Genomic DNA, 25,865 nt, shown 5'->3' with positions numbered 1-25,865 from the left:
ATGGTAATGCATGCAACAAAAAATATGCTGTATCACTTTATGTAAACATCTGCTTTCATCATGCAAAATGCCTACAAAACTGTGACGATATTTTTTTCTAGTAGCATAGTTTTACATTAGCTCAGATACAGAAACTGTTGAAACAAAATCCATGATTTCGCAAGTAGAAGATATTCTAAAATACTTGAAAGATTTCCAGCATAAATATTCCAAAGCTCAACAAAGCTAGTTTTTTTTGTTTGCTTTTTGTTTTTTCCCTAAAACCTTAACTACGCAGGCTTATTCCTTGCTGTGGTTCCTTGTTCTTTTGATGATAGAGGAGAAAAGACCGGTTTTTGGAGGAGGTCCCATCAACATCGGGGCTTGGTTCTTGTGAGTAATTTTTATCTGGGGGAAGAAAGAAGAGAAGCACAGTTATCCCCTGAGCTAGTTCAATTCCAAGTTTCTTAGATGCCTGAATCATCTTTTATCTGTGACTTCCAAAGCTTCTTCATTTAATCAAAGAAGAAAAGAAAATACCTGTATTTTTCATGAATGATGTTACATATGCAATAAACCAATCTACATGTAATCACTGTTTCCACAAATACTTTAAATTATACATGCAATCAATATTAAAAAAACCTATGTAATAAAATACATGTAATAAAAAACATGTGATCTTAACTTTTTGAGTGTGGGATTTATTGCTTGCAGTTGAATATTTTATGTATCTACAAGATGAATAAGAATTTAAAAGTTGGAAAGGACATACAACATGCTGACAGACTAAGCAGTTGCCCATTATTAAGATACCAGCTATTTCTTTGTATGCTTTCTTTATACATCTAATCAAGCTGTACTTCGCTTTTAATACAGGACACTAGTTAATTTCAAAATAACCAGTACGAACAAAAGTTAAAAGTTAATACACAAAAAAGGTCAAAAAACGAACTAGCATTCTAATTTGTTAATTAATTGTTAATAGAATAGACTCAAATATTCAAAAGACTATTTAAAACACTTTGTAAGACTCCTCTAAAGCCACCCGTTTTGATTTCTTTCATATAAAACTACGAATCACCTTAAATGAGACAACCTTAAAGTAGATTATGTCTGCAATTTTCTCTAATTCAAGTCTAAATTAGAGAAGACATTTTATGAATGTATGCTATGCTCAAAGCTAATTGAAAGCAATTATCAAAGTGGCATTTTGTCTGTGACTTTAAGATACATTGTAAGATAATAAATGATTCTCATTATGTAATAAAAAGGTCACATCTTGCCTTTGGGCTAGTGACGCTGAGAGTTTTTCAAAAGCAATCCGAGACATTTTCTTTAGTGAACTACGACTAATACAAGAACCATCACTTATTAAATATCAGTTGTCACTTGCATAGTACCCACATCAGAGATGGGTATTTCTTTCAAAAAGAAACACCACCTCATTAAAAACTGGAAAAATATATCTCTTAAAGTGCATACCTGACATTTTCAAGCTAAAATGAATATCCTTCACTTGTCATTCACTAATAGTAATGAAACAAAAAATGTATGTCACGTGGAGAGGCTCATTAAAATATAGATCAGGACATTTCTCGGGGTGGAAATTTACTTTACAATATAAAGAGACAGAAACATAAAAATCTCAACAGAATGAATGGGTTGGTTTAACTCTATTAGAGCCTTTACTTTACTCTCCAAATGCTCATTTTCATGCCACCTTAGCTCATTAGTCTCAAATTTCATACGTGACCTCTTCTTGTCAACACTGTTCATTAGTATCAAATTTAGCATACGGAGTTTTTTTGGAAACCTAGATTAATTTCACATGGATAATAACACTTGCTTTCAAAGACAGGCATCAACATATTTTTTCACAAGAAATTCTGCTTCAGGCACCGCTTTGGAAGCCAAATCTGTCGTTGGGGTAAACTGGAATTATTCCATTGATATCACTTTCTAACAGCTGATGATCTAGTCCTGGAAAATCACCTCAAGAATCTTTGTAACTTTACATGCTTCATAAGACATATTTTGGGGCTCAGGAACAGTGATGACATCAACCAGATCCTGAGGATCAATATATGAAGTAATCTACAGCTGCTGTGACTGAAGTTTTGAGAGTCATTAGGGATCAGCTTACTGCAAGATTTGGCCGTGATGCAGCAGTAGGAATGGCCTCAGTTTCCTTTCAGAGGCAAATCATAGTAATTTCATCTTAATGTGAATAAAAGAACAAAGCTCAAAAGATGGCTTTAATATGAAGAGGTGAAGTAATCCTGACACCCCATACAGATTGCATGTTGGACTGGGGCTGTTCAATGCTGCCAAGGGTGAATGCAATTACATATTGAGAAAATGTTTATCATTTGTAAAGGTCTTTTTTGGCTTGTTTCAGAGACCGTGACCTCTTCAGTATGTTGTATCCTATCAGCTGAGATCACCTAAGATGCCTGAATATGATTAACCCATGATATGCATGGGGATGGAGCCCCATATGCATTCCTCCAAGACATATTTTCAACGATTATAAACTGGCTCAATTCCAGTGGTGTAAAACATATTTTACATTATGAAAATACAAAAATAAAGAGTAAAATTAAAGTATTTTTTTCTACTTATGCACAATAGTGTATATTAACATGGCATTGGTTAATAATGATAACCACTGGTTCCTACTAAAAATAATAATAATAGTAAAACATTAGAAATAAATCTTGTATTTGGTTGATAAAAAGAGAGAATGTATGTTTGTAATACACTCTGGACTACTGCAGTACCTTGCCTGAAATGGGTTAATTTTGCCTTTCTCAAGACTCTCAGGTACTTCATTTCTGCTCTGGACACTCACTTCTGCTTCTGTTTTAATACTGGCAGCATTGCCAGAGTTAGTGATGTATGTCTGGCCCACAAGTGATGCTCAAGACACTTTGAACTACGAAGGAACACTAAGAGTCTCAGAAGGAAAAATAATGTTGTAGATCAAAGTAGAACTGAACACCAAAAGTGCTGTATGGGAGACTGCAATTGACCAAAGAAAAAGGAGAGAAATCTTTACTTACAAGCAACCAAGATTTAGTTTAGTTAAAAAGGAAGAAATCACTTACAGCTATATAGAGATTCTGTGTGCAGGCACATGGCATGTCTAAAGACTAATTCTTATCATTCAGTTTCTCTTTCATTCAGCAAGCAACCTCATGTCTTTTTTTCAGAAGCACAATTATAAAAGCCTTAAATAAGAACCATTTTTTTTTTTTTTTTTGCTTTTCTTTTGTCCTAGGTGAATCTGTGATTTACACACATACAAGAAAAAGAGATTGCTCAGACAAAAAATCCTCAAAGCTCAATCACTAAACCTAACGTATTTTTAGAAACTGATGACACCCTGAGAAGCATACTAATACAAATTACTGTGGAATTCTGAAAAATTATTTTTGAGATCACTTACTTTTATTAAAAACATTATAACTTATAGAAAATATGGAGGATATTTTAAACATAAGTTAGGGGAAGTGCAGCTGGTGAAAAAAACGCTTCTATTTGGCATATTTGGCACAAATTTTTATTAAAAAAAAAGGTAAAATGAAATAACAAAACTCCAGTTTGGGAGAAAGTAAACAGCCACCTGAGTTGCTAAGATATCGTGGATTTTTGTTGTAAGCCTGATACACACTATTTTAGGCTAAACTCAAACTGTTGAAGCCAGTAACAAAACCCTCATTCACTAATGGAAGCCAAGATCTTAACCTATGACTTCATGTTCACAGAAATGTGAAGGACTAGTATACCTAGTAAACAGGTTTGGCACAATAATACTGCCTTTGCAATTTCAAAACCACTTTTCCAGTATTAGAAAGTGTGCCCAATGATGTATTCATGGGAAGGAACACAAGATCCAATTAAAAAGGAGCATAATTCTTAAAAGATGAGATGGTAATGGCTCCCTATTTGTTGACAGCATTTTTTTTTATGAAGCAGAAACCTGAATTTGTGATAATGAAGATATGTATAAATGTATAAACCAGATATTTATTTGTTTCAGGAGCAGGTCAGAGTTTCAAAACATGCCTTGAAGCCACATTAATACAATGCATCCCCTAAATGAATGCAGTGAGCATCAATAGTTTTAGTGTGATAAATATATCTTTTACGTCAGTCAATTTTGCCTTCATGCTCCTTTCTGCTATATGTGCCATTTACATTCATGTTCCTGACTTCACAGAACTCCTAAATACTTACTATTAACAGAGAACACGGGGACATAAAACTAGGTACTTACTACAACGCTAAATGAAAGTAGAAAACTGAAAACAGAAATAAAAAAAGAACGTCTGTATTTAAAGGACAGAGGGGAAAAAACTGACAGAAGAGAACTTCTCAAGTTGGATTGGTTAGTTTACAGTCATGTTTTTCCATGCTATCAGCAGGGTTTGCATGTTGGTAGTTTTGAGGGTATAAGGATTTTCCCACAGCCTAAATGTCTGTATGTTGCTCCCCTTATAGGAAATGGAGGGATGCAACACCTCTGTATCAGAGAAGTTATCAAATACTTTCATCCTCCTGTTAGGTGATCAAGAGCTGTACTGAATATCAAGGTATGAATCTGACCTACAGAATGTAGGCAGTGCTAAACAAAAGCAATGGCTTGGATTATGTGGCATTTTGGTCAAAATCTCTTCAGATCTAGATCTGTATTAAATATAGCTTTATGCAACACATCTTTTATATAAATTTCTTAACAATATTATTGTGCAAAGTGCAATCAAATCTAATCAGTTTGGTATTAATTAAGCTCTAATAATATACTCTAGTCTCTCTCCTAAGTAGTGTGATCCGTTTCCCCTTCACACAGGTAGATTGGAAAACATTACGATGTCATCATAATTTTTAAACACACCGAGAAAATGACAGAGCTGCAAAATTAAAATAAATGATTAATGACATTTTTTTCATGTTTTGTACTAATAGGTATCACTGAGGTTTTAAATTAATAGAGCTGTCAAGCTCAGGGTTGTTACAGATCCAGTGCCGAACTAAAATGGAAATTATGTATTCCACAGACACCTAAAGATGACACTTTGGAATATTTTAAATTTTAATTAGTAGGTGCAATTGTTTTCCCCCCTCATCCCTAAAACCACTGCAAATTAATTGGCAATTAGTCACAACTAATTCTTTTCTTAACAATCTGAACTGGAAAGAAAGATGCATTACACGTTAGAGTATTTGTCTGGGGTGCAGAAAGCACACATGCAGAAAATTGCTTTGTCAGTTACAAAAACTACTGTTGTGAAATTCAGAAAATATATGCATAGGTAAACAAAACTAATTAATGTGCATTGTACCTGTGAGCACAAAAAGCAATGCTCTGCTGCAAAATAAAGTTTTAAAACTCAATAAATCACTCTGGCCTTGAAATAGAAATGTATGTTCACAGTTGCTCAAAAGGGAAACACATGCAGCATGTTAGCTTAACACCAAAACTTTTTCTAGCAACTGACCCATTTATGGGTTAACTATGTAATAATTGTGTAATATTCTACTTAAATCAGCCACCATATCTAAGACCCAGTTCCTCTTTGCCCTAAAGAAGCAGACAAAAGTTTAAATTCTCCCATTATACACAACTGATATGAAAATACCACTACATTCAATGACATGGAAAGAAGATAATTTACAGTGTCTAGAATACATCTGCAGCTTCTTCATTCTATCTGTGGTGTGTTGGTGACAATGGGTCTACATAAAAGCAAATCTGTGACTCTTATTTTTCTCACCATCTCTGGCCTAGAGTGATTATTAGTAAAAGCTTTTTTGTTTGTCTGTTATTAGTTCTTGTTTCTCTCTGGACTTAACCGGAAAAGTAGGACTTCAATGGGACCTCTGTGCTCAGGCTTCTTGTATCAATAGGGACTAACAGGAAACGTTAGAGAGAAACCATTCATTCGAAACTTATTTTTAAGGTGCATCCAAGTGATAATATTTCAAAATAATATTTCTGAGTTTCATTATTAAATGGCTTACTACAAGTTTTCCTATTACTAAATAACCCTAAAAATACTATGTGTTTCAGATGTTTATGAAACTACAGTTCAGGCAACCCATTAGGTGGGCTCTGACTATGAATTTTCATTTTTGTTCCTTCATTTACGCAATATTCCTATGGACATTTCTGTCATCTACTCTTAACCTAATATTGCTAGCAGCCCGTCACTCTTTCAGATATGATGCCAAGCAACTTAGGAATAGATGAAAGAACTGAAATCACAGTTATTTCTAATTAAGATGGATTATTCTTAAGGATTTTTTTTTTTAAAACAATACTAATAATTTATGTAGCTAAATTGAAAGATTACTTTTCTTAAAAAAAAAATAAATCCTGGTGTCTAAAGTTAAAGTTTATTGAATTAACTTGAGAGTCTTTGAAGTTTCATTACAATTAATCACCTGTTTGGAGATAGGTGAAACCATAGATACCTTTCATGTTTCTGTATTTGTCTGGGAGAGCTCTGATAGAATGATAGAGCTTCATCTATCTCTGATAGATAGAGCTTCATCTAATCAGACGAGGTGTTTAACATTACATTAACATTATCACCTTTCCTTCTCCCAAAGAGTCCTCTTAAAAAGCAGTGAAAACAACACAGTTTGACACACAAATTCTGCATCTTATTATATCCGAGCAGTGTGACTTTGTCAGACATTGCAGCCTGCATGTGTTCAACATATTGAATAATTCTGGATGACAGATTTTCAGACCAAGCCACTCATATTTTAAAATACTAAGTACATCTCGGGACACTAGGTGCATAAGCAACAAAAGATCATAAAAGATGTTAAAAAAAGTACACAACAATGTCTTTAGTACTAAACTGATCACAGGCACGAAAAATAACAGATCACAGCTTCTGGGGAATCACTGTGTTATCTATCACATCCCACAGTACTTTCTGAGAGCCCACGCTGTCATTCTGGGGGGGAACACGGTCTCTGTGTTAAGGAGAAGGGACAGCTGTCAGCAACTCAGGCTATTTGTATAAAACTTTTCTCCAGTCAGAAAGGAGAAGTATCAAAGATAAACTTCTTGCTTCCTTCAACAGGCACTAAATTTCCAAGACTGTATACGCAGCCTGCATCCCATAGATAACAGTGATTTGATGCAGAACTTGTTTTCCTTAATATGCATAATGAAATAGCAGGAGAATTTTGTTCAGGTTGAACTTGATTTCTTGAAAAATCATTTGCAAAATATTCTCATTTGTACCAAAATCTGAACCAGAAGCAAGAAAGGACTTCTGAGCTTCACCACCTGCACCTTGGGCAAGGGTTGATTCAGTATCTCCTGATTTTATGAATGTCTTTCTCACTTAGCCTCTGTAATATTTACAGGTCAGTCCCTAAAACTACTAAACTGAGATAAGATAACCCTGAAGTTCCTGAGATGACCATGACGAAATAAAGTAAGTGTAATTTCAACTTTACAAAGAACAGTTGCTGGGGGAGAGGCAGTAGTCTTTTTTTTCTTACAAAAACTTTTTGGCTGGAACACTGAAGAATCAAAAACCTGAGGCTCAGCTGCTGCGTCTAACTGGCATACATGATCTATGCAATAACGGAACAAGATGCAGGTGTCTCTCCCCTAGAACTGGTGCAATGGTATATCCAAACACAACAGTAGCTTCTGTCCTTAAAACTATATAGCTAGAAATCTAGTAAGTGCCTTCCCTCAGCATACCATGGGAATGAACCCCTATGTCTCAGTGCATGATGTAGGAGTGCCACCACTTCAGATATGGGCATCAATTCTTTGTAGGAGCTAGGAAAATAAAATTCTCATATGTTCCATAAAGAACTAAACTCATGGATTTCTTTATCTGATCATCACACTTTTTTCCATTTAAAAATCTGGTCATTAATTTTCTTACTGGTAATTTGGGGAGAAAACACAGATTTGTCTCTACGAGAGACAAATGCTCATGACTGTTTTATTTGCTTTCTCATATTTTTTTCTAAATTTTGACCTCTTTCAGGTTCAAATAACTGGCTACATAGCTGGCTACACATAAGAATTTATTTTGATATTATCCCAATATATATAGGTGATCAAATACACTTTAGCTTCCAAACAAAGACCTCTGTAAAGCACGCACTTAGAAATCAAATCTTAAGCTTTGGTTGAGAGAAAGTTAACATCCACCTTTGCCATTGTCTCAGGAAGAATTCCTAGCTATTTTGCAGAGAAGTTCAAGGAAAACTCTACTGTAGTTAGAATTCGTGGGGAGGTAAGATTTTGGACCATTCATGTTTTTTCCTTTAGAAGATGTAGAAAACAGAGTAGGGTACATGAACAGTAATGCAAGGAGAAATTGCAATAAATACATTAAGCTCTTCAGGAAAGAAAAAAAATCCTGGAAAAACGAATAACATAAAATAGTGATTTGGTATCTAAATTCATTGAGATGAAGTAGCATGGATAAATTGCTCATGTATTTTCTTCTCAGAAGAAATAAATACATTCAACAGTATGTAACACAATGTATATTCTCTTAACAATGGTATAGCATGTGCCATTTCTATCCCCTTTAAAATGGTACTTCAACTGGATGGCGGTAATTATCAGTAATAATTTACTGTTTCCTCAAGGCAGTAATTGAAATGTAAGAACTGTCTCTTTTTTCACATTTGTCCTCAACTGTGAGGGCAGCTTCTGCTAGTGTTATCAATCAGATAGCAGGGATTTTGCACAGAGCAAGCAATCAAGAAAAAAAAAGCACATGTTATTGCCAGCATCCTTCCAAAAGTTCTCTTCTGTGATTTGGCAACTGAAAAATTACACGTCTTTTTCTTGAACAAGTAACTGCTGGGTTCAGTACTGTTGATATCTCTTAACTCCAAAAGGTTTCCTGGAATAAATCTCCTAAAATTCCCCCTGTTCTTTCACACAGTGTGTGCACATGGTTCTCTTATTGCAGCATCTGAGCATTTAACCATAGAGAATTAGAGAGTTCTTAAACACACCTTTCTTGTGTTGCCGGAAACAGCTACTCAAACCTCCTCTGTGCAAGCTGCTATCCTGCCCTAACGTGTCTGTATTGCTGTTTACCTGCCCCCACTTCATATGACTGTTCACTGAAATAACAGATTAATTTTCCTTAATTTCTTATTTGAAATTTAAGGATTTAAAAAAATGTTAGTTCTAGCATATAATTCAATCAGCCCAGTTAAGACTTCAGCTTTAAATAAAACCTCCTTGATATGAACTCTCAAACATGTAATGGAAAATCTCCCTAAATTTTTAAAGAATAATTAGTTACTTTATACATGTTAGCATCAAAATGAACATTGGCTTTTCCTCAGCAACAGAGACTACAAATCTGATACATCATCATAAAGGATCACACTGGGTAAAGGGATGCTGGGACTGCACCCTTGGAGTATTTTATAAACTTTTGAAATCAATACTTTTTTATTCTATTCTAACCCGTGGGAAAAAAGACAGCATGATAAATTAAAAATGCATTGGGTGTTGAACTATATAAAAACAGTGTATGAAGATATTACTTAAGTAAACTAAGTTAATGCTGATGGCAGTGAGTGTCCTTTTAAACCAAAAGATTCTTTTTCTATCATTGAAAACTAAGTGAAAGTAAATAAATAATTTAATTTAATAATGAATTTCTGAGCAATGTAATTTTTGTTACTCATTAAAAAAAAAATTCTTTTTTTTTTTTCGTTTAGTTCTCTTTCTTGAGATAACAGTATACTTACCGTGCAAGGAGTTTGCATCCAAGGCTCCCCATCTATCTGCATAGGCAGTGACTTGCTGGTCCTAAAGTGATATATTTCATAGTGTAAGAAAAAGTAACTAGACAAAATTGATAAATGTAGTTATTAAGGAGGCATATATATGTGATGGCACACACATATAATCCTGATTTATCCCTAAACTTCTATGTAATCTCCAATACGGTCCAACATGCTTACAAAAGTAACCCAATCACATTTAGTTTGATTTTCAACAAAGCGAAAATGTTGTAAAGATTCACACATCTTGCTAGTAATATGCTATTCTCTCATGATAGAACAGTCTATAATTTGTGAAATAGTCAATTACACAAGAGCTTGAGGAATAAACCTTATTAACTGAAAAGATAAAGGAACCTCTGCTATTTTTATAATTTAGATTGACTGCTATAAAGGAAACAAATAAATTTTAGCTCTATCATCACCATTTATTAGAACCATAAAAGATGTTTTTACACTCTTGTCTAACTCTGGGTTAGACAGAGTAACACATAAGATGACAGCTGTACTATATTCAGAGGCTTTAACATACCATGCTATAAATTTAAATTGTTAGTAAAGTGACACTGATTTTAACATAAAACTACAGCCAGTGTTCCCTGTCTAGTTTTTGATACCACTTTAATAAAATTATAGACAAGTGAGAAAGGAAAAAACCCGCAAGGGTGATCTTTTTTGTCTTTTCCACTCACAATAGTTAGCATACAAGACTACTAGAAAAATAACACAAAGTAGATAAATCTAATAACGGTAAAATGAGTCAACTGAGTACTCATGTTCATCAATGGAAATACTGGCTTGGACATTATTCAAAAGTGACTAATAGTTCATGGGATTATCCATTGTCATCTATGGTCATAAGTGGAGGAAGGGAAGAATGTTCAATGAGATCTCACTTTATAGGTTTGGAAGGGTTCTGAATCTTTTTCAGTTGTGGTCCTGCTGATGTGGCATTATAAATATTATCTCCTGGTATCCAGAGAATGTTGGAATGGCTCTGTAATCTTATTTCTCTTCCTCATCCAGTAGAAGAGTACTTTTGAAGTCAACATCACCAGTCCTTGAGCAGAGCCTTCAAATCTACCAGTCACTTTGGCAAATCCTTGTTTTAAAGTTTTTATTGCTGCTGTTCTGTTTTATGCTCATTCTAGGCTTCTGGGGTTTATAATCGTATAACTATGATTTTATTAAAATTTTGAAAAATTCTTCCTGATAAATTCTTCACTGAGGAAGAGTTGATCAGCTCTCTTTTTTCCAGTCCTTACCTAATCCAAAAATTAGAATAATTCTTTTCTCTTTGAGTCCTAATCCAAGTTTCCTCTATTGTGAATGTTCTGGTCACTTTAAGCACAGGAACAGTAAAACACAACTAAATTAGTGTGCTCCACCATTAGTGGCTTATACATACCAGCAGGTTTAATAATAATGACTTGTCAATGTTTAGTAAATAACAAACAAATCAAAGCCATTCTAAAGATCAAAAAAGAGCTTTATGAATACTAAATACATGCTACTATTCCCTGGTGAAGAATGCATTATAAATGGGCTAAAAAGTGTCAAAGTAATGTTAATTTACTTTTTGCTCAAAAGTGCATGGAGTGTATGTCAATGATAAACCACAATATATTTATGCCTTACTCCTTCTGGTCCAACTGCTTGACAGTATTTCTTCATAGGATGAAATGACAGTTGAATACAGCACGTGAAGACTGAACGTAAACGCCCTTTTGCTAGATTTTTGACACATTTAAAGAAGGCAAGATGTATAGGCATAGAATATGGAGGGAATAGATATTTCATATACAAAAATGATACTTTCACAAGAAGTAAGTACGGTATTTATGACTATTAAGTTACCAAAGTGGACTTATAATACATAAAACTTTACTGTTTCACTACAACAGTGCAGTGCAAATTGAAGATGCTGATACCTGATGACAACAGATGAGCACTGGGCAAGCCGTCTTCCAGCACTTTTCAGACCTGTGTATATCTGTCCCATCTCCATGGCTCCTTCCAGACCAACCACTTCCATAAGCTGGTCACTTAGATCTGCAAAAGTTGAAAAAAATAACATTTTGTCTGGATGGCATTTTGACAGTGGTTGTTCTGTGACTGGTAAGAATTGTGAGAAGATCAGCCTCATAATACAAGATGTAGAGAAGAAAATTAGAAAAAATGATGATTCCTAGGAAGTGATTGCAGCTTTAAGGCTGGACACATCTGGACCTATTCTCACACCACTCTAAAATAACCTGACCAAACTGGTTCTAAAAGACGATAATAATACCTCTGAATTTTAATACATGAATACTGAACAAATAATCTTAGTCTATGAGAAAACAGGAGAGACTCCTTCTTTAGATTGTGCTCACAGAATGAGATGTTTGCAGTTCAGAAATTCAGAAATTGGATCTTTGTCTCAAGTAGTACATAGATTCAGTGCAAAAAGGGCAGAAAACCCCTTATATCAGTAACTATTAATCTAATTTTCCTGAACCTTGTAGTGCTTGTTTGCACCAGTTATATATTTTTATTTCACACATTGTTTTGCCTATGTTGCATTATGGCATTAGACTTTAAAATATATTTAAATAAATCATATCTCTGGCAAAATAAATATTAGATTGCTTCACTTCAAGGAGCGAGGACAAATTCTGTCTAGAATTTCAGATAGAGAGACACAACCAGAAACCTAAACAGTAATATAGCAGTCTAGTTTGAGAAACAACTAAGCAAAGTAATGAAATATCCAGAATCAACGAGGGTGTTTTGTATGAAATGCTTTATATGCTCCTGTTAAAATACATGTTGCCAAGACCAAATGGACAAGAAAAAGAAACATGTTTTTTTTAGCTGTATGTGTGTTTTACAGATTCGCTTCTAATATCCAAGTTTCCAAAAGGTGTATTATTTGGTGAAGCACAGGAATGAGCTAAAATGTTAAGAGTCTATAATCACATTGAAAAAATAAATAAAGGAGAGCACATTAGTCTTTGTATATTTTAAACCCTTCAACCTTTAATGAAGGTAAAATTTCATGCTAATTATCATACCTATGAGCCTAGCCCAAAGTTTCAAATGGAGTCTTTTTTGTTCACTTCTTTGGACTTTCAATGAAGGTAATTAACTGAAGAAGTATTGGGGGTGGGGTGGGGATATGAAAAGGAAATAGGATTTATGGTCCGGATTACTCTGCTTCCAATGAGAAAATCTGATACTATCCAAAGCCTTCATTTTTCTTATATTTCCTTAATATTCTTTGCTATTTTCATTTTCTCATCACAGTGAAATCAGTTCCTTATAGTATTAATGAAGCAAAACCAAAGCCTATTCTTTCCTATTAGGGAAAAACAATGATGGACAAAAGATTAAAACATACAATATGATTAATTTTAACTATACATTGAATAGTTTGCACCAATATAACACATGTAAACCCAATTTTGCATTTCTTACTTTCAATTGAATTGTTTTTCTTTTAAGATGTTTAAGTTACTCACTTTTAAACTTGGGTTTAAACAATTTCTGCTTTTCTTGATAGCCATAGGGACTAAGGTGAGAAAGTCCTCTCATTTTCAAAAGCTACTATATTAGAAAAGCACACAGAACTTTATAGATGTACTAAATCATTAAAATGTTTCCAGCCAAAGAAAACATCACATTTCTATTCACTGGGTTATTAGAAAATTATTACTTTTTAAATGGGGGAATAATTAAGAACAGATTTTTATTACTGACAGCTCAGGCAACATATGCAAGATTCAGAATAGTGACATTTGCAGTGATATAAATTTGATGCATCATTTTTCAATAGCTGTGAGATTCCTGCCAGTAGCAGCAGATAACAAAGGGTCAAATCCTGCCATTTGATCTGTACCACACATCTCAAGAAATGTGGTATATTAAACATTGGAAGATGGAACTGAACAATAATGCACTGAAAAAGTGAAACCTTTTCAAAAACTTTACATTTGCAGTGGCACATTCCCAAAGTGGGGTTATTTTAGGCCAAATATGACTATTTTTAGAATCAAGCTTAAATTAGACATAAGCTTACTTCAGAAGCTGGAAAAACTAAAGCAAGTGTAACATGCAATTATCGACTTAGGGTTAGTTCATGCTCCTGCCCTTGCTAATACATCTTTCCTGATGCTTTTGCATAGTCATATACATTTCAAGAAATCCTTGAGCTATATTGACTTTGATAAGAGCTCAGAGTGAGCAAAAGTGGAAAAGGGAGTGTGTCTATTTTGGTTCAATTCTTCAAAGATGTTACACGGCTTCACTGGCTGAATATAAAGGGTCAAAGAATATAAAGGGTCAAGACATCAATGAATGGATTACATTTGTTCTTAAAAGGTCCCCACCAAAGATTCTGAAAGAGACTAAGCTCTATTAAAAGAGATTAGATCTTCTATTAAATTAAAAGATGGGAAAGGGGAAGTCATTCTTCATTCTAGTGGAAGGTTATCACTGATTTCTCGGAAAGATCAGTGCTAGCCTCTGTACTGCTCAACATATACCCCTAAATAATCTGGAAATGGAAGTAGATAGTGAGTTCCTGAGGATTCAGTGAAGTAAGGAGAAAAGCCAATTAAAAAAAAAGTTCAGGAATTTTACAGTACTGAGTAACAGGGCTATGCAAAGGCAGAAAATTCAACACATGTAACTTAATGGCCATTAAGTGACATGGGGAAATTACAGGTATTTAAACTGTTATATGCATATATATTGCATTTAAAAGAACCACAGTGTGTGTGTACATATCCACAGACACACATACATTTATATTGCTGGGATACGATTAACATTGCTATGCTGGAATTAACAATATGGAGTTGCTGTGGCCACTTCATTGAAAACATCAGCTCAATGCTCAATAGTGATCAAATACCATCAAAAATTATGATTGGTACAGCCACATAGTATGGAAAGTGCAGTTCTGTCCCATTCAGCAATGCGTAGGAAGATATAAAATAGCTGGAAATGACAGAGCAACAAACATGGTAACAAATATGGAGCAGCTACTCTGTGAAAATAAATTAGACTAGAAACCTTCAGAAGCTAAGGAGATGAGTGGAGGAAAGATAAGAAAATAATGAGTGTCATGGAGCAGGTGAAGAGAGTACTGTAATTTAGCATTTCTCAAAATGCAAGGGTTTCCACAGCACTTCTAGAACAAGCAGGAAATCCTTTTTACATAATAATTTGTTACACCATGATGCCTTACTAGACTTATAAATTTCTGAAATCATAATTATTATATATTTACTAAGGCATCTTACTGGAATATTCACTACAAGGTTGCTCTCTCATGCTTTATTTCTAATAATGCAATACAGGTTGGTGTCAGAGGTCAGACACTGAGCTACATGAACTTGCAGGTTGATCTAGCATCACTGTTTTTGTTGTCCTCTTATACATCTTAGAAATTGTAGACCAGAATAACAAATACTGCTGTTAACTAAACATCATTAATCACTTAAAACAGCTTGTAATGTGGACTTTTCCATGACATGTATCCCAACTGTGTTTGAAACCTAATTCAGAAAGTAACTTCTTTTTGATCCTCAAATTATGTTCTGAAGTTACACACACGTGTGCGTCTGTGTGTGTCTCTACCAACTATAGAGCAAAAACTAGCTCTTTTAAGGTGCGTTGTACTTCTTCTGCATTACACAGATTTATTATAAACAGAAAAATAATCAATTGGTAACTGTACTGATAAAATTCTCCGATACCTGCTCCACCTATTAAATATAACAGTTTTAGGAGGTTTAGGTTTATGAATCTGAGAGATTTTCAGAAAAGAATTTAGCAGCTAACAGAAAACAGCAGCAAATACCAGACACTGAACAGCTTTTCAACCTAGTCAGGTCATTTAGTTGCCTGAATGAGAGCCAAAGTCTCATAGGTAGGCTATCATGGAGAGCATCTCAGTATTAGTGCATTAGGAAAGTGGTTTTTGACTGGTGCCTTGGGGTTCTTGAGTCCGTTTGTTCTACTTTGAGCTCTGTGAAAGAGCTGAAGGCTCTTGCTTGTTTTCTATGTGAATGAGCCATTAGAGTGTGTGGGAATGTTTTCACAGCACCATGCCTCTCCTGCCCTCTTCCACAAACTGAAGTACTTCACGTGTCTCCTCATATTAGCCCTGTCAGTAAACAAAGCCAGCTCTCCTGGGAGAGCGCTGCTGTCAGCAAATGGTGACTAGCATGCAGAGGGGCATCTGACCCCTTGCACTCATTCCTGATGGGGAGATAAAGTCCCTAGGGAGATGACTGCCCATTTCATCCCATCAGCCAGCAGAAGAAAGAGAAGTCCAAACAGAAACTTGCACAAATAGCAGACAGAACATTGCATATGAATATAAGCCCTTCATAGCACTTCCCCAAGGCATGAAGAAACACACTTGGAGATTTTAAAGTTTCTTAGTGAGGAGTTGATGTTATCCATTAGCTTGGCATTAGCTAAATGCTTCAATATTCAAAGTGAACACAAGAGAGAAACACATTTGGAATACATCTATGAAGATAAAGCAAGGAAAGCAAAATGGGATAGGGGGTGGGAAGAAACATGGTGTGATTAGAAATCCTGATTTACATAGAGAACTTTCCCACTGTAATGGAACTGGTTTTGATATCCAATTTATCTTTGCAATATATAAATATTGCTGTCCTGGAAAGAGATTGAATGACTATTATAACTTGGGGTTACTGCACTCACTCAGGCACATTTGCATAAAAACACGGCTGGTCAGTGGTAAATCTGTCTCTGGCAGCAGTTTGTCTCCAAAGAGAAGGGGCTCCATGGCTTATTACTGAATGTAATGAAACCCTAGTAATTATCAGGCTGGAAATTTTTTTGGCTCCAGTTAAAATACTGGATAATAATTTCAAAACTGCTATGATGCCAGAGGATCCCTGAAAAACTCCTGAGCTTGATGCTCTGCACCATATGAATGCTTTGGCATCTTCCTAGAACATGGCATGTATTAAATCTACAGTCACCCATAATGCAGGAATGTGGGGTCACTTCTACATGCAGGGATAGGGACTGCTGTTGCAAAAATGATAAAAATGTATTTAATGTCACAGTATTCTCATGATTTTAAATGAATGGATTTTTCTAGATTCCTGGTTACAAGAGATCAGTCAATAAATAACAGTCTGTACATCCTGTTTTTTGTTATGCTTTGCTTTAGATAAGCTACCTGAAGTAACATATGCCTCAACACTTTTATTATCAGTTACAGCTAGAGGTCCAGATTATGCCAAGGCTCTCTTTTATTACCAATTCACAGACATATAGTAAAAGACAGCTCTTACGTCCATGAATTAATAATATAGACAAATAAAACAGACAAAGCATTGAGTAGGGTAAAAAGAATATTATTATACTTATTTTACAATGTGAAAATTGTACACAGACAAGTTTAGGCCCTGCAAAAGGTTTGTGCTCATATTATGCTGGATATGTTTGCATGCAGACCCACAAGAGTCATAATATTTCTATCATGTAAAAAGTTAAGCACATGAGTTTGCAGAACTGACCTGGTCAAGATCATACATTATGTCTGTGGCAGAGACAGGAAATAAATCAGCAACTCCAGAATTTCAAACTTCTGCTTTTAAAAGTCTATTCTCCCTCTTAATACTGACTTCGAGGATATATATCAAGTGCTACATCTGTAGCATTTGACCCAGTTTTGAGTATTTTGCATTGCCGAGTTTATTTGTAAACATTAAAAATCTTAGGTGGTTCCAGAAATATATTTCATGCCAGCACTGATTAGCAGCTCAAGTCTTTACTCTTGTATTCATATTTATTTTCCCTGTTTTTAAAACAAAAGAGTCTGCCTCTTAGAACCCGGATAGGAAGATATATCATTGCTGTAATTTTCACCCTAGTAAGATATTCAGATATGATGATAATAAATTAACAGATATTTTATATCTGTAAACACACACAAAAATACATACACACTTTATACCTATGTGGACAGACATACATACAATACATAGCAATATTTATGCATATGTGAGAAATTCAGTACATTTTGGCTCCACCATCCGAACTGATGAAGCACTAAATAGCTTTAATGGGGTGAGAATGCAAGGGTGCTATTTTTGACACTCAAAATGAATGCAATAAATAAAATCCTCTCTGCCAAATTCAGTGGCAAAATTACTGACTTCAGTGGAACCCAGATTTCACCTGGCATCTTGTGTCTTGCATCAGTCTAGCACAGAGAATATGTCCTCAGATGGAATCATTTAACAGATATAGCTCAGCCTACTACTGTGTAATGGATTTTTTTTGTGCATATAATAATCTCCTGATTCTTATTAATCAGTGAATGACAAACTTCCCCCCAAAAATAGGAGGGCAAACAAGAAAGAATCAGTCCTTATAATTAAACATTTAATGAAACTTCTTAATTAGCACAAAAGGCCTTTGTAAAACTTTTCCTTAAGTGAACATTTTTTTTCCAGCTTACCAGGGGGAAGGAGAGGAGAGCTCTTCATAGAAACTTTTTCTGACTAATAGTAAAAAGAAGAAAAAAAACCCAAACCAAAACCAACAAAAAACAACCCACCCCAGAGGATTCAAATTAAATCACTTCCACCCAAAACCTACTCCGAAATACCAATTTTCAGATGTTCAACATTTGAAACAAGGGGTTTCATCTTCCAGTGTGGGAGATCATTAAGGGTAAGTCTTTTATGGCAAAGCTCGGCAGACAAAATGTATTCTTTTTTTTTTTTTTTACAGATTTATTCTTTTAATAGTCTGAGGTACAATTGCATTGAACAGGCTGCTACACCAAAAAGCCCCCTATTATTTTAATCTGTATTCTTTTAAAAGTTATTTGTTCAAAAGGATTTCACTGTGTTACTCTTATACCCCCTTCATCCAACAGAACAAAAGCCTTTCTATGAAAGGAGTCTAAACTTGGACAAACCGTAAAAAAAAAAAAAAGCAAAAAAAAAAAAAAAGCAAAGTTCCTCTCTGTTTTTATCAAATTTGATTGCTGCAGCTGTTCCCAGTTTCTGTATTTTAAAAATAGCCTTATTCAGTGCCTTGTTGGCTAAAGGCCAGAGTACCATTAGAACATGCTGTACGGAAAACCTCTATTCAGTTACAGATACAGAAATATATTTAAGATCAGTGGGGGTCATCTGCAGCAAACACTTGTATGGGCGAAAATGGAATTTTAATGTGCTTGGACTGCTCACCACTTTTAACAGATATTTAAGAACTTCAAACCGTTTATCTTTCTATTTGTATTGGTACTCTCAAATTACTGAGCATCAGGTACAATACAATATGAGCAAGTCAAGATCATTTCAACTAACAAAAATAGATCTAATTCTCAAATTACTCCTTAGTAGTTCTGGCATTCACTTTAAATGGCTCCTAGCAATATTGGATATTTGATTAGCCTATAAAAATGCCACAGCCTAGAAAAGAAAAATACAGTAATATTGATGGAAATGTAGAAATCTGATCAATGAAAACTAGCTTTGATACGTACATTTCTAAGAGGAACAGTACTAACAGGGGATAAACGTTCCCTTTCTGCAGGGTAGCAAACTCTAATAATGGCATTATTCCTATATTTATCCGAAGAGTTTTTTTAGTTATCTGCCAGAAAGAAATCTTCATTGCATTTATGTGAGCACTAAAACTCCTTTTGATTTTCATCCAGGAGTTCAGAAAACCCCCAGATATGATCTTCATTCCTCTTTCTTTTCATGAGAACAAATTCTATTTGTTTCCCCTACCATGCTAGCACTCTATGGTGTTTGGAGATCACAGTATGCAGAATGGATACTGGTTTAACAATACCAATTTGTAATTATAAAGCAAGATCCTAACCCTAGGAATGTATTATGAAAAATCAATGAGATGTATCATAGATCAGCCACTTCTGCTGATCTAGAATGCCTGCATTAAAGTATTCAAGGTTATGTATTTCTACTTCAGCTGGGGAGGAGTCTTCAGCATGTTAGAAATACCCAAGGTCATTATTTGGATAGGTACCAACAGGAAAGAAAACATAGCAGTGATGGCATCAACACAGCTTGCTAAGACTCCAAGTTCTTAGCGGCTTGTTGGCTTTCTAAGTTTCTGCGCCCTCACTCTCCCAGCACCTGGGTTAATAAATTAATTAAATGCTACAATCACACTTTGGATTGCAGTTTCAGTTACAAACATTGTCCACACCTTCTCTTTGTATAGAAGGAGCATCAGGCAATTGAATGAAGTCAAATCCAATGAATACTAGCAGGTATTTGTATTGTCTTACATAAATCAATCTTCCCACACTTCCGGCAGTCAGTGAAAGTAAAGGAGCTTTGATTTAGTTTCCCACTAAACTAAGTATTTTTAGTGTTGCCTCAGGTGGCCTAGGATTTCCAGGACATTCACAAAGGGCTGACAAGCCTGACACAGGAGCAACAGAAGCAGCAGATGAAAGGATGGTATCTTGAGAGGAACTCTTATGGTGTTAGGAACTTACATGTGGAAAACTGAAGAGAACTCAGTGTTTTCTCCAGACAATCATGCAAAGGAAGAATCTAAGAGGTCTAATTTTCTGGAGGAGCATGTTTTTCCTCTACTGTCATCAACAGGAATCTTAGGAGACAAGACAGCATGACTGGTCAACTTAGCAGTGTCTACACTTTACTTTCTGATAAATCTACCTGAGGATCTCGGGATGAGCGAGCTCTGGGCAAACACTTTGCTTCTGAACACCTAAACCACACCTTTGTTCTGATACCTAAAATATTTTAAGTGGTGTTACAGATGAATAGTACGTGTTCAGATTGCCTTTTCAGTTTTCAGGTCCTGCTTTCAGTCCAAAACAGAAGGAGCAAACCTCAAATTGAATCAGAGTTTGGAATAATCACTCTGGGTTTGTTTTCATTTTATTAATCAGTTACACACTGGAAGGTAAGGGTGGGAGCAGTGCTTTTTGGTTATATATGGAAATTAAGCTGGAAGGACAGAATATTTTCCATTCGTATTTTGGAATTTTCACCTTCCAGGTTACTTTCAACAAATGAGACAAATTTTAAAAGGACCTTTATTTTAGCCTCTACCCAAAAAACATGGATATTCTGATATCAAATGAAATACATGCATGTTTCAAGCATGACTACCAAGCGCTCTGTTTATTCAGGCCTATCTCTATGGTAACTACTTTATGGCACATGATTTCAGAATACTAATTGCAAAGCAATATAAATAAGGTTGTGTGCAGGTTCGCATTTACATATTTAAGGCATTTCAAAATTCAAAATTCATCCTAACTTGTACCATATAACATGTGATTTACTTTGAAAAATATTTTTCATCATTGTAATTCTTGCACTGTAATATTAGCTGAATTTTCTTTTCCATAACACTACTTTGCACTAGGATCACAAGCACAAGGGAACTGCAGTATACTAAGGGAATTAAAGAAAGTTGAAGATGCAGGTGTGCTATTAAATGGGCGGCCTTTGTATTACAGTGTTTATGTGTGCTACGCCATGCTAAACAGAAACCTAAATGTTAACACGCAAGAAGTGGTACAACAAGAACATCTGTGCTGGGGGACTGAACTGGCATAGCTAACACCTCCAGTACCAGGTGCAAAGGAAATTTCAGTATAGCTTGACGAATTCTGACTGCTAGCATCTGTAATATATTGGATTATCTCTCTTCTTCCCTCCATATTCCACCAGAGTATTTGAATTATACATCTGGCTTTAGATTCTAGCATAGCAAAAGAAAGGTTGTAATCCTTCCCTCCTGGATTGCAGCCTTGTTTTTAACTTCTTTTAGGTTTTGCTTTTCATAGAAGCATAAGGCCAGAGTTACTAGTAACTTCTGAATGTAGAGTTAAGGAAAATGAGCATATTTCCCTGGGAAAGAAATATTGAAGAGAAAATTGCACCTCTGATCTATTTAAAGATGATCAAAATGTGTGTAGAGAAAGCTTTTCCTCTGGACTAAAACTTTACATTTCTCTGAGAACATCCAGTCTTCTAAGAGCTGCTAGATTTTCATGTAGAGTAACTTTTAAAACTCAATCTTCAAAATAAAATGAAGATTTTCATTTAAAGTTCAAGTGACATACCTGATTAATAGAAATACTGATGATATTCAGTAGAAGACTTAGAATACTTGAAAGAACAAGACAGCTGGCTGAAAGCATTGCTAGGAGATTCAAAACTAGTCACTTGTGGAGTAATCACTGAAGTCCAATCCTAATAATATTTGAAGTATGTGACATTCCTCAGCATCCACTGAGACCATGACCTACCATATTAAGTGGCTTAGGATCAATCTTATATTTCTTAATTAGGTAAAGAGTTCAGGAATCAATTGTTGTATAAAACTGAAAACTTACAAAAACTACCAGTGATTATGTCAGTTCAGATGGAAGTCAATGGCCTGATCACCATTACCATGTCATCAACAATAGCTGAAGCTGTTCCCAGGAAAGAACTGTCTGAACCACAGCTCTCCATGTTCTTTGTCCAACACTTTCAACAAGACAGAACAAAATGCCATCAATACAGCAAGTGGGCATATTGAGCTTTGAAGGGATTTCTTTAGAAATGTTTGTGGAAAACAGTTTCCTTCTCTTGGCAACTTCAGATCACCTCCTTTCACTCCCAGCCAATGATTAAGCCTCTTGAATATGTCTAATAAATAATCTAAGAAAGGACAAATTACTTTACATTTACACTTCTCTGGGAATTGGGAGCTTGTTTCACTGCATTGTAAATTATCTTTGCTAACTTCTAACAAGGTGTGACAAAAAAGCAATAAATACAAATAAATCCACAGGGAAGAGATTCAAAAAACCCATTACAAAAGCTAGATTTCAGGGGGAAAAAGAAAAGCTATAACAAATTTGCAATCCCTAGTTATTCATATTTTCTTGTTACTTCAGTTCGAATGCCAAATTCCTTCATTATTTTTTGACCCGGTATGAAAAACCATCTGGTAAAGCATGTTGCAATTCCACATAAATGAAATAATTGGAGGGCTGCTTTAAAATATACTTAATAAATAAATATTATTATACTTTAGCAAAAATCACTTCATTCCATTTCTGAGCTCTATTGCTGAACTATGACTTTTTTGTGTGCCTAAAGGACCTTGGATTCCTAGGCAGTCTTGCATTAAACTAGGCAGTCATGAGCCTGATGAGCTTCCACAGTCGTACACTACCAGATGCATATGTCCATGTTTCAGTTGTATTTATTGTATACGTTATTATCATCGGTACTATTGTTAGACAAGGGCAGCACCACAGACTCATCAGAATAACTGCCCTGTGGGAAGAGACCATAGCCTAAGGGCTCTGACAGATCTGTGGCAACAGGTTACAAACCATATGGATGATGTGGTTCTCTTGTAATAGGCCAAAGAGCTGTGGTTATTCAGGAGCCATTTAAAAAGTGGATCATGCATCTCTGTCATGAGATCTCTCAATCACGCTTCAAAATAACTTTAGAATAATTTTGGCTAGCCAATTACTTTCAATCTACTACCACAAAGGTATCCAGGTCTGAAGAGATCACGCTGTTGCTGGAGTCCTGCAGGTGGACTTCTGTGCCTGCACAGTCTCATTCGCTAGTCTAGGGGATCTTCTGCAGTGTGCACACCTCCCTAGGCATACATCATGGGAGGAATGAATCAGGCCAGAAGAGACAAAGTTGTCATTGACTAATTGGATACATATTACCACATTCCTCCTCAACAAGTTATGACAAGAACGGAGTAATAGTGAAAAACAAAATATTTGCTAGCGATAAAAAGTGGTATACAAAACAGCAGTTGGTTGTGAGCAAACATTTTGGAGCTATTAAGACCCAGCTGCTTTGGCTGACTAGAATGAAAACGAACAATGCTTTCAGGGTTGTGAAAGAAGATCTCACAAGTGATGGATCATATGGAAAAAAACAAAAATACTACTTCATTATAAAGCGTAATTACTCATAGTCCTCTTTTCATCCATTCATAAATATCCGATTTCTTTAAACCAAGAGTCATAGGTAAGTGTGCCATGCACTAAATGAAAACCTGTTCACAGCTGTTGAAACCAGTTTATTCTGTATGCCTGTTTTTGTCTTTCATTAAATATTCATTTATTGATATTAGACTTATGAAAAATTTAGCACAATTTTAAACCTCCCCACATGAATAGGAGAAATTAAAGGAAAATGGAGTTCATCCAGGTTTGTATGTGTGATACAGCTTGTGATATTTCCAGAAAATGACAACAATATGAGGAATCAATGAGAAAAAATGTCTTATGCATCACCTAAATATTTAACTACAATATCAACTTACGTTAATTCTATTTCAAGAGTTGGGCTGAATATGCTGTAATTGTACTATCAACTCCCATGAATCAAAGCTTTATTTAATAACTGTAAAAGCTGCCATTTGCTACTTTTAAAATATCTCATTTCTCACGGCCTTTACTCGATAATGGTCACTAGAATTACAAAATGCTAAAAATATCAATATTCTTGAAAATCTTATTTGAGTTCATACTGCAGAAGCAGAAACATCTGTAATAGTGTATGTCAGTTGTCAGCTCCTTGTAATTTCTGGCAATGTTCAGTTAAAAAGGCTTTAAAAAGTGCAAATAAAAACATTAGTGTTTTGACTACTTGTAAGAAACTGTTTTGTATACAATTAATATAAAGGCAACTGCCAAGTCAATCCCAGCTTAAAATTCAGGGGGTTATTTTCACTTTATGTTATTTTTATTTATTTATTTGTAATTTGGAACAAACCAGAAACAAAACCCCAAGCTGTTGCAAAAACCTATATACCAATTGAATATTCCAGGTATTTTATTTTAATTAAAATGGAAAGACGCTGTAGAATGTAACTGATAACCAAAATAATAAGCAAGAACAGAAAAATCCCTCTACAGTTAATATCTGAAAAATCCAACTAAGAGTCCTCATCCTGATTTATGCAAGGAAAAATCAAACAAAACCAAACTCTATGAACAAGTGTTCTCTCAATAGCAAGCATAGAGAAAGTTCAACAAAAGTTTGACTCAACTTGTATTCAGATATAATGAGAACTGGACCCAGTCCTAAATCTGTTGAATAAATGGAAAAGTATCCTCTGAGAATAAAAAAAAATTAATCAACTCTATTTTGGTTATAGCATGAAAAACAATAAAACAAACACAAAGAGGAAAATAAAAGGAGAGCAGTGAGGGAAAACAGAGTTAATTGCTAAGTTTTGAGATATTTTTTTCCATCATATGTTTTCTTCCAAAATATCCTAGAATGTGACATTGCCAATGATGATTCCCAGCACTTAAACAATTCTTTATATCATCAAAGCACAGTATAGACACTGAAATTCATGGTGCTAACCATGGAAAATGCAACGTACAGCGCTATATGAAGTCCAGAAAACACAAGAGGACTGAATTAAGGTTAGACTGTCTAAAAATTGGTACTTTCTATGTTCTAAGTCTGCAGCCTTGAGATTTTTCTCTTAACTTACATTTTATGGTCAGTATACATAAAACACCTCATAAAGTAAATTTAAAGAATTTTCCATATGCATACACGATAAACATTTTATATAATTTTTATGTTTGTCTAAGACTACTACTTGTCATTTCTTTTCAATTATATTTTTAATCTTTTAATTGGCAAAAGCTGTTGCTTAAAAATTTAATTAAAGCTTCATCAAATTGAAATTACTTTTTTGCTTAGCCTCCATCACACAGATTTTCTTGCTGCAACACTTCAGCTGGAAAGGGTAGGACAAAGACTGTCTATTGCTTTTCCTGTTTCACAAAAAAAGGACCATATTTTGAGGTTTTATCATAGGAATCATGACTACTGCTAATAATATGAAGTACAGATCTTTATTTGGGATCTGCTCCAAAGCCTGCCAGTTCTGTGGGAATAAAATAACCACCAAGTGTTTGGTATCTTAACTTCCTAAATGGATGTAATAGCAGATGAGTTGTGTAAGAAATTATCACTTAAACACTTGCATTTTATTTTTATCTAAGTATTAATCACAGAGTG

At 34.9% G+C, this 25,865-nt stretch overlaps 1 protein-coding gene across 1 annotated transcript in view; it reads right to left on the bottom strand.

Annotated features, from left to right (window-relative positions):
- Positions 1-245: 245 nt before the first annotated feature.
- Positions 246-25,865, bottom strand: part of LOC130607477 (diacylglycerol kinase beta-like) — a gene marked incomplete at its 5' end in the record, with an annotated part of 84,980 nt that continues 59,360 nt past the window's right edge. The window contains 3 exons of the mRNA XM_057424595.1: positions 246-387; positions 9,751-9,811; positions 11,718-11,838. Coding sequence (XP_057280578.1) covers positions 280-387; positions 9,751-9,811; positions 11,718-11,838 — 290 coding nt within the window. The remainder of the gene's footprint in view (positions 388-9,750; positions 9,812-11,717; positions 11,839-25,865) is intronic.

This window comes from Pezoporus wallicus, unplaced genomic scaffold, assembly GCF_028554395.1.
Source record: "Pezoporus wallicus isolate ANWC-B61680 ecotype Strahan unplaced genomic scaffold, APGP_CSIRO_Pwel_v1 contig_5007, whole genome shotgun sequence".
Lineage (NCBI taxonomy): Eukaryota > Metazoa > Chordata > Aves > Psittaciformes > Psittacidae > Pezoporus > Pezoporus wallicus.
This window is presented reverse-complemented; position numbering and strand designations above follow the sequence as displayed.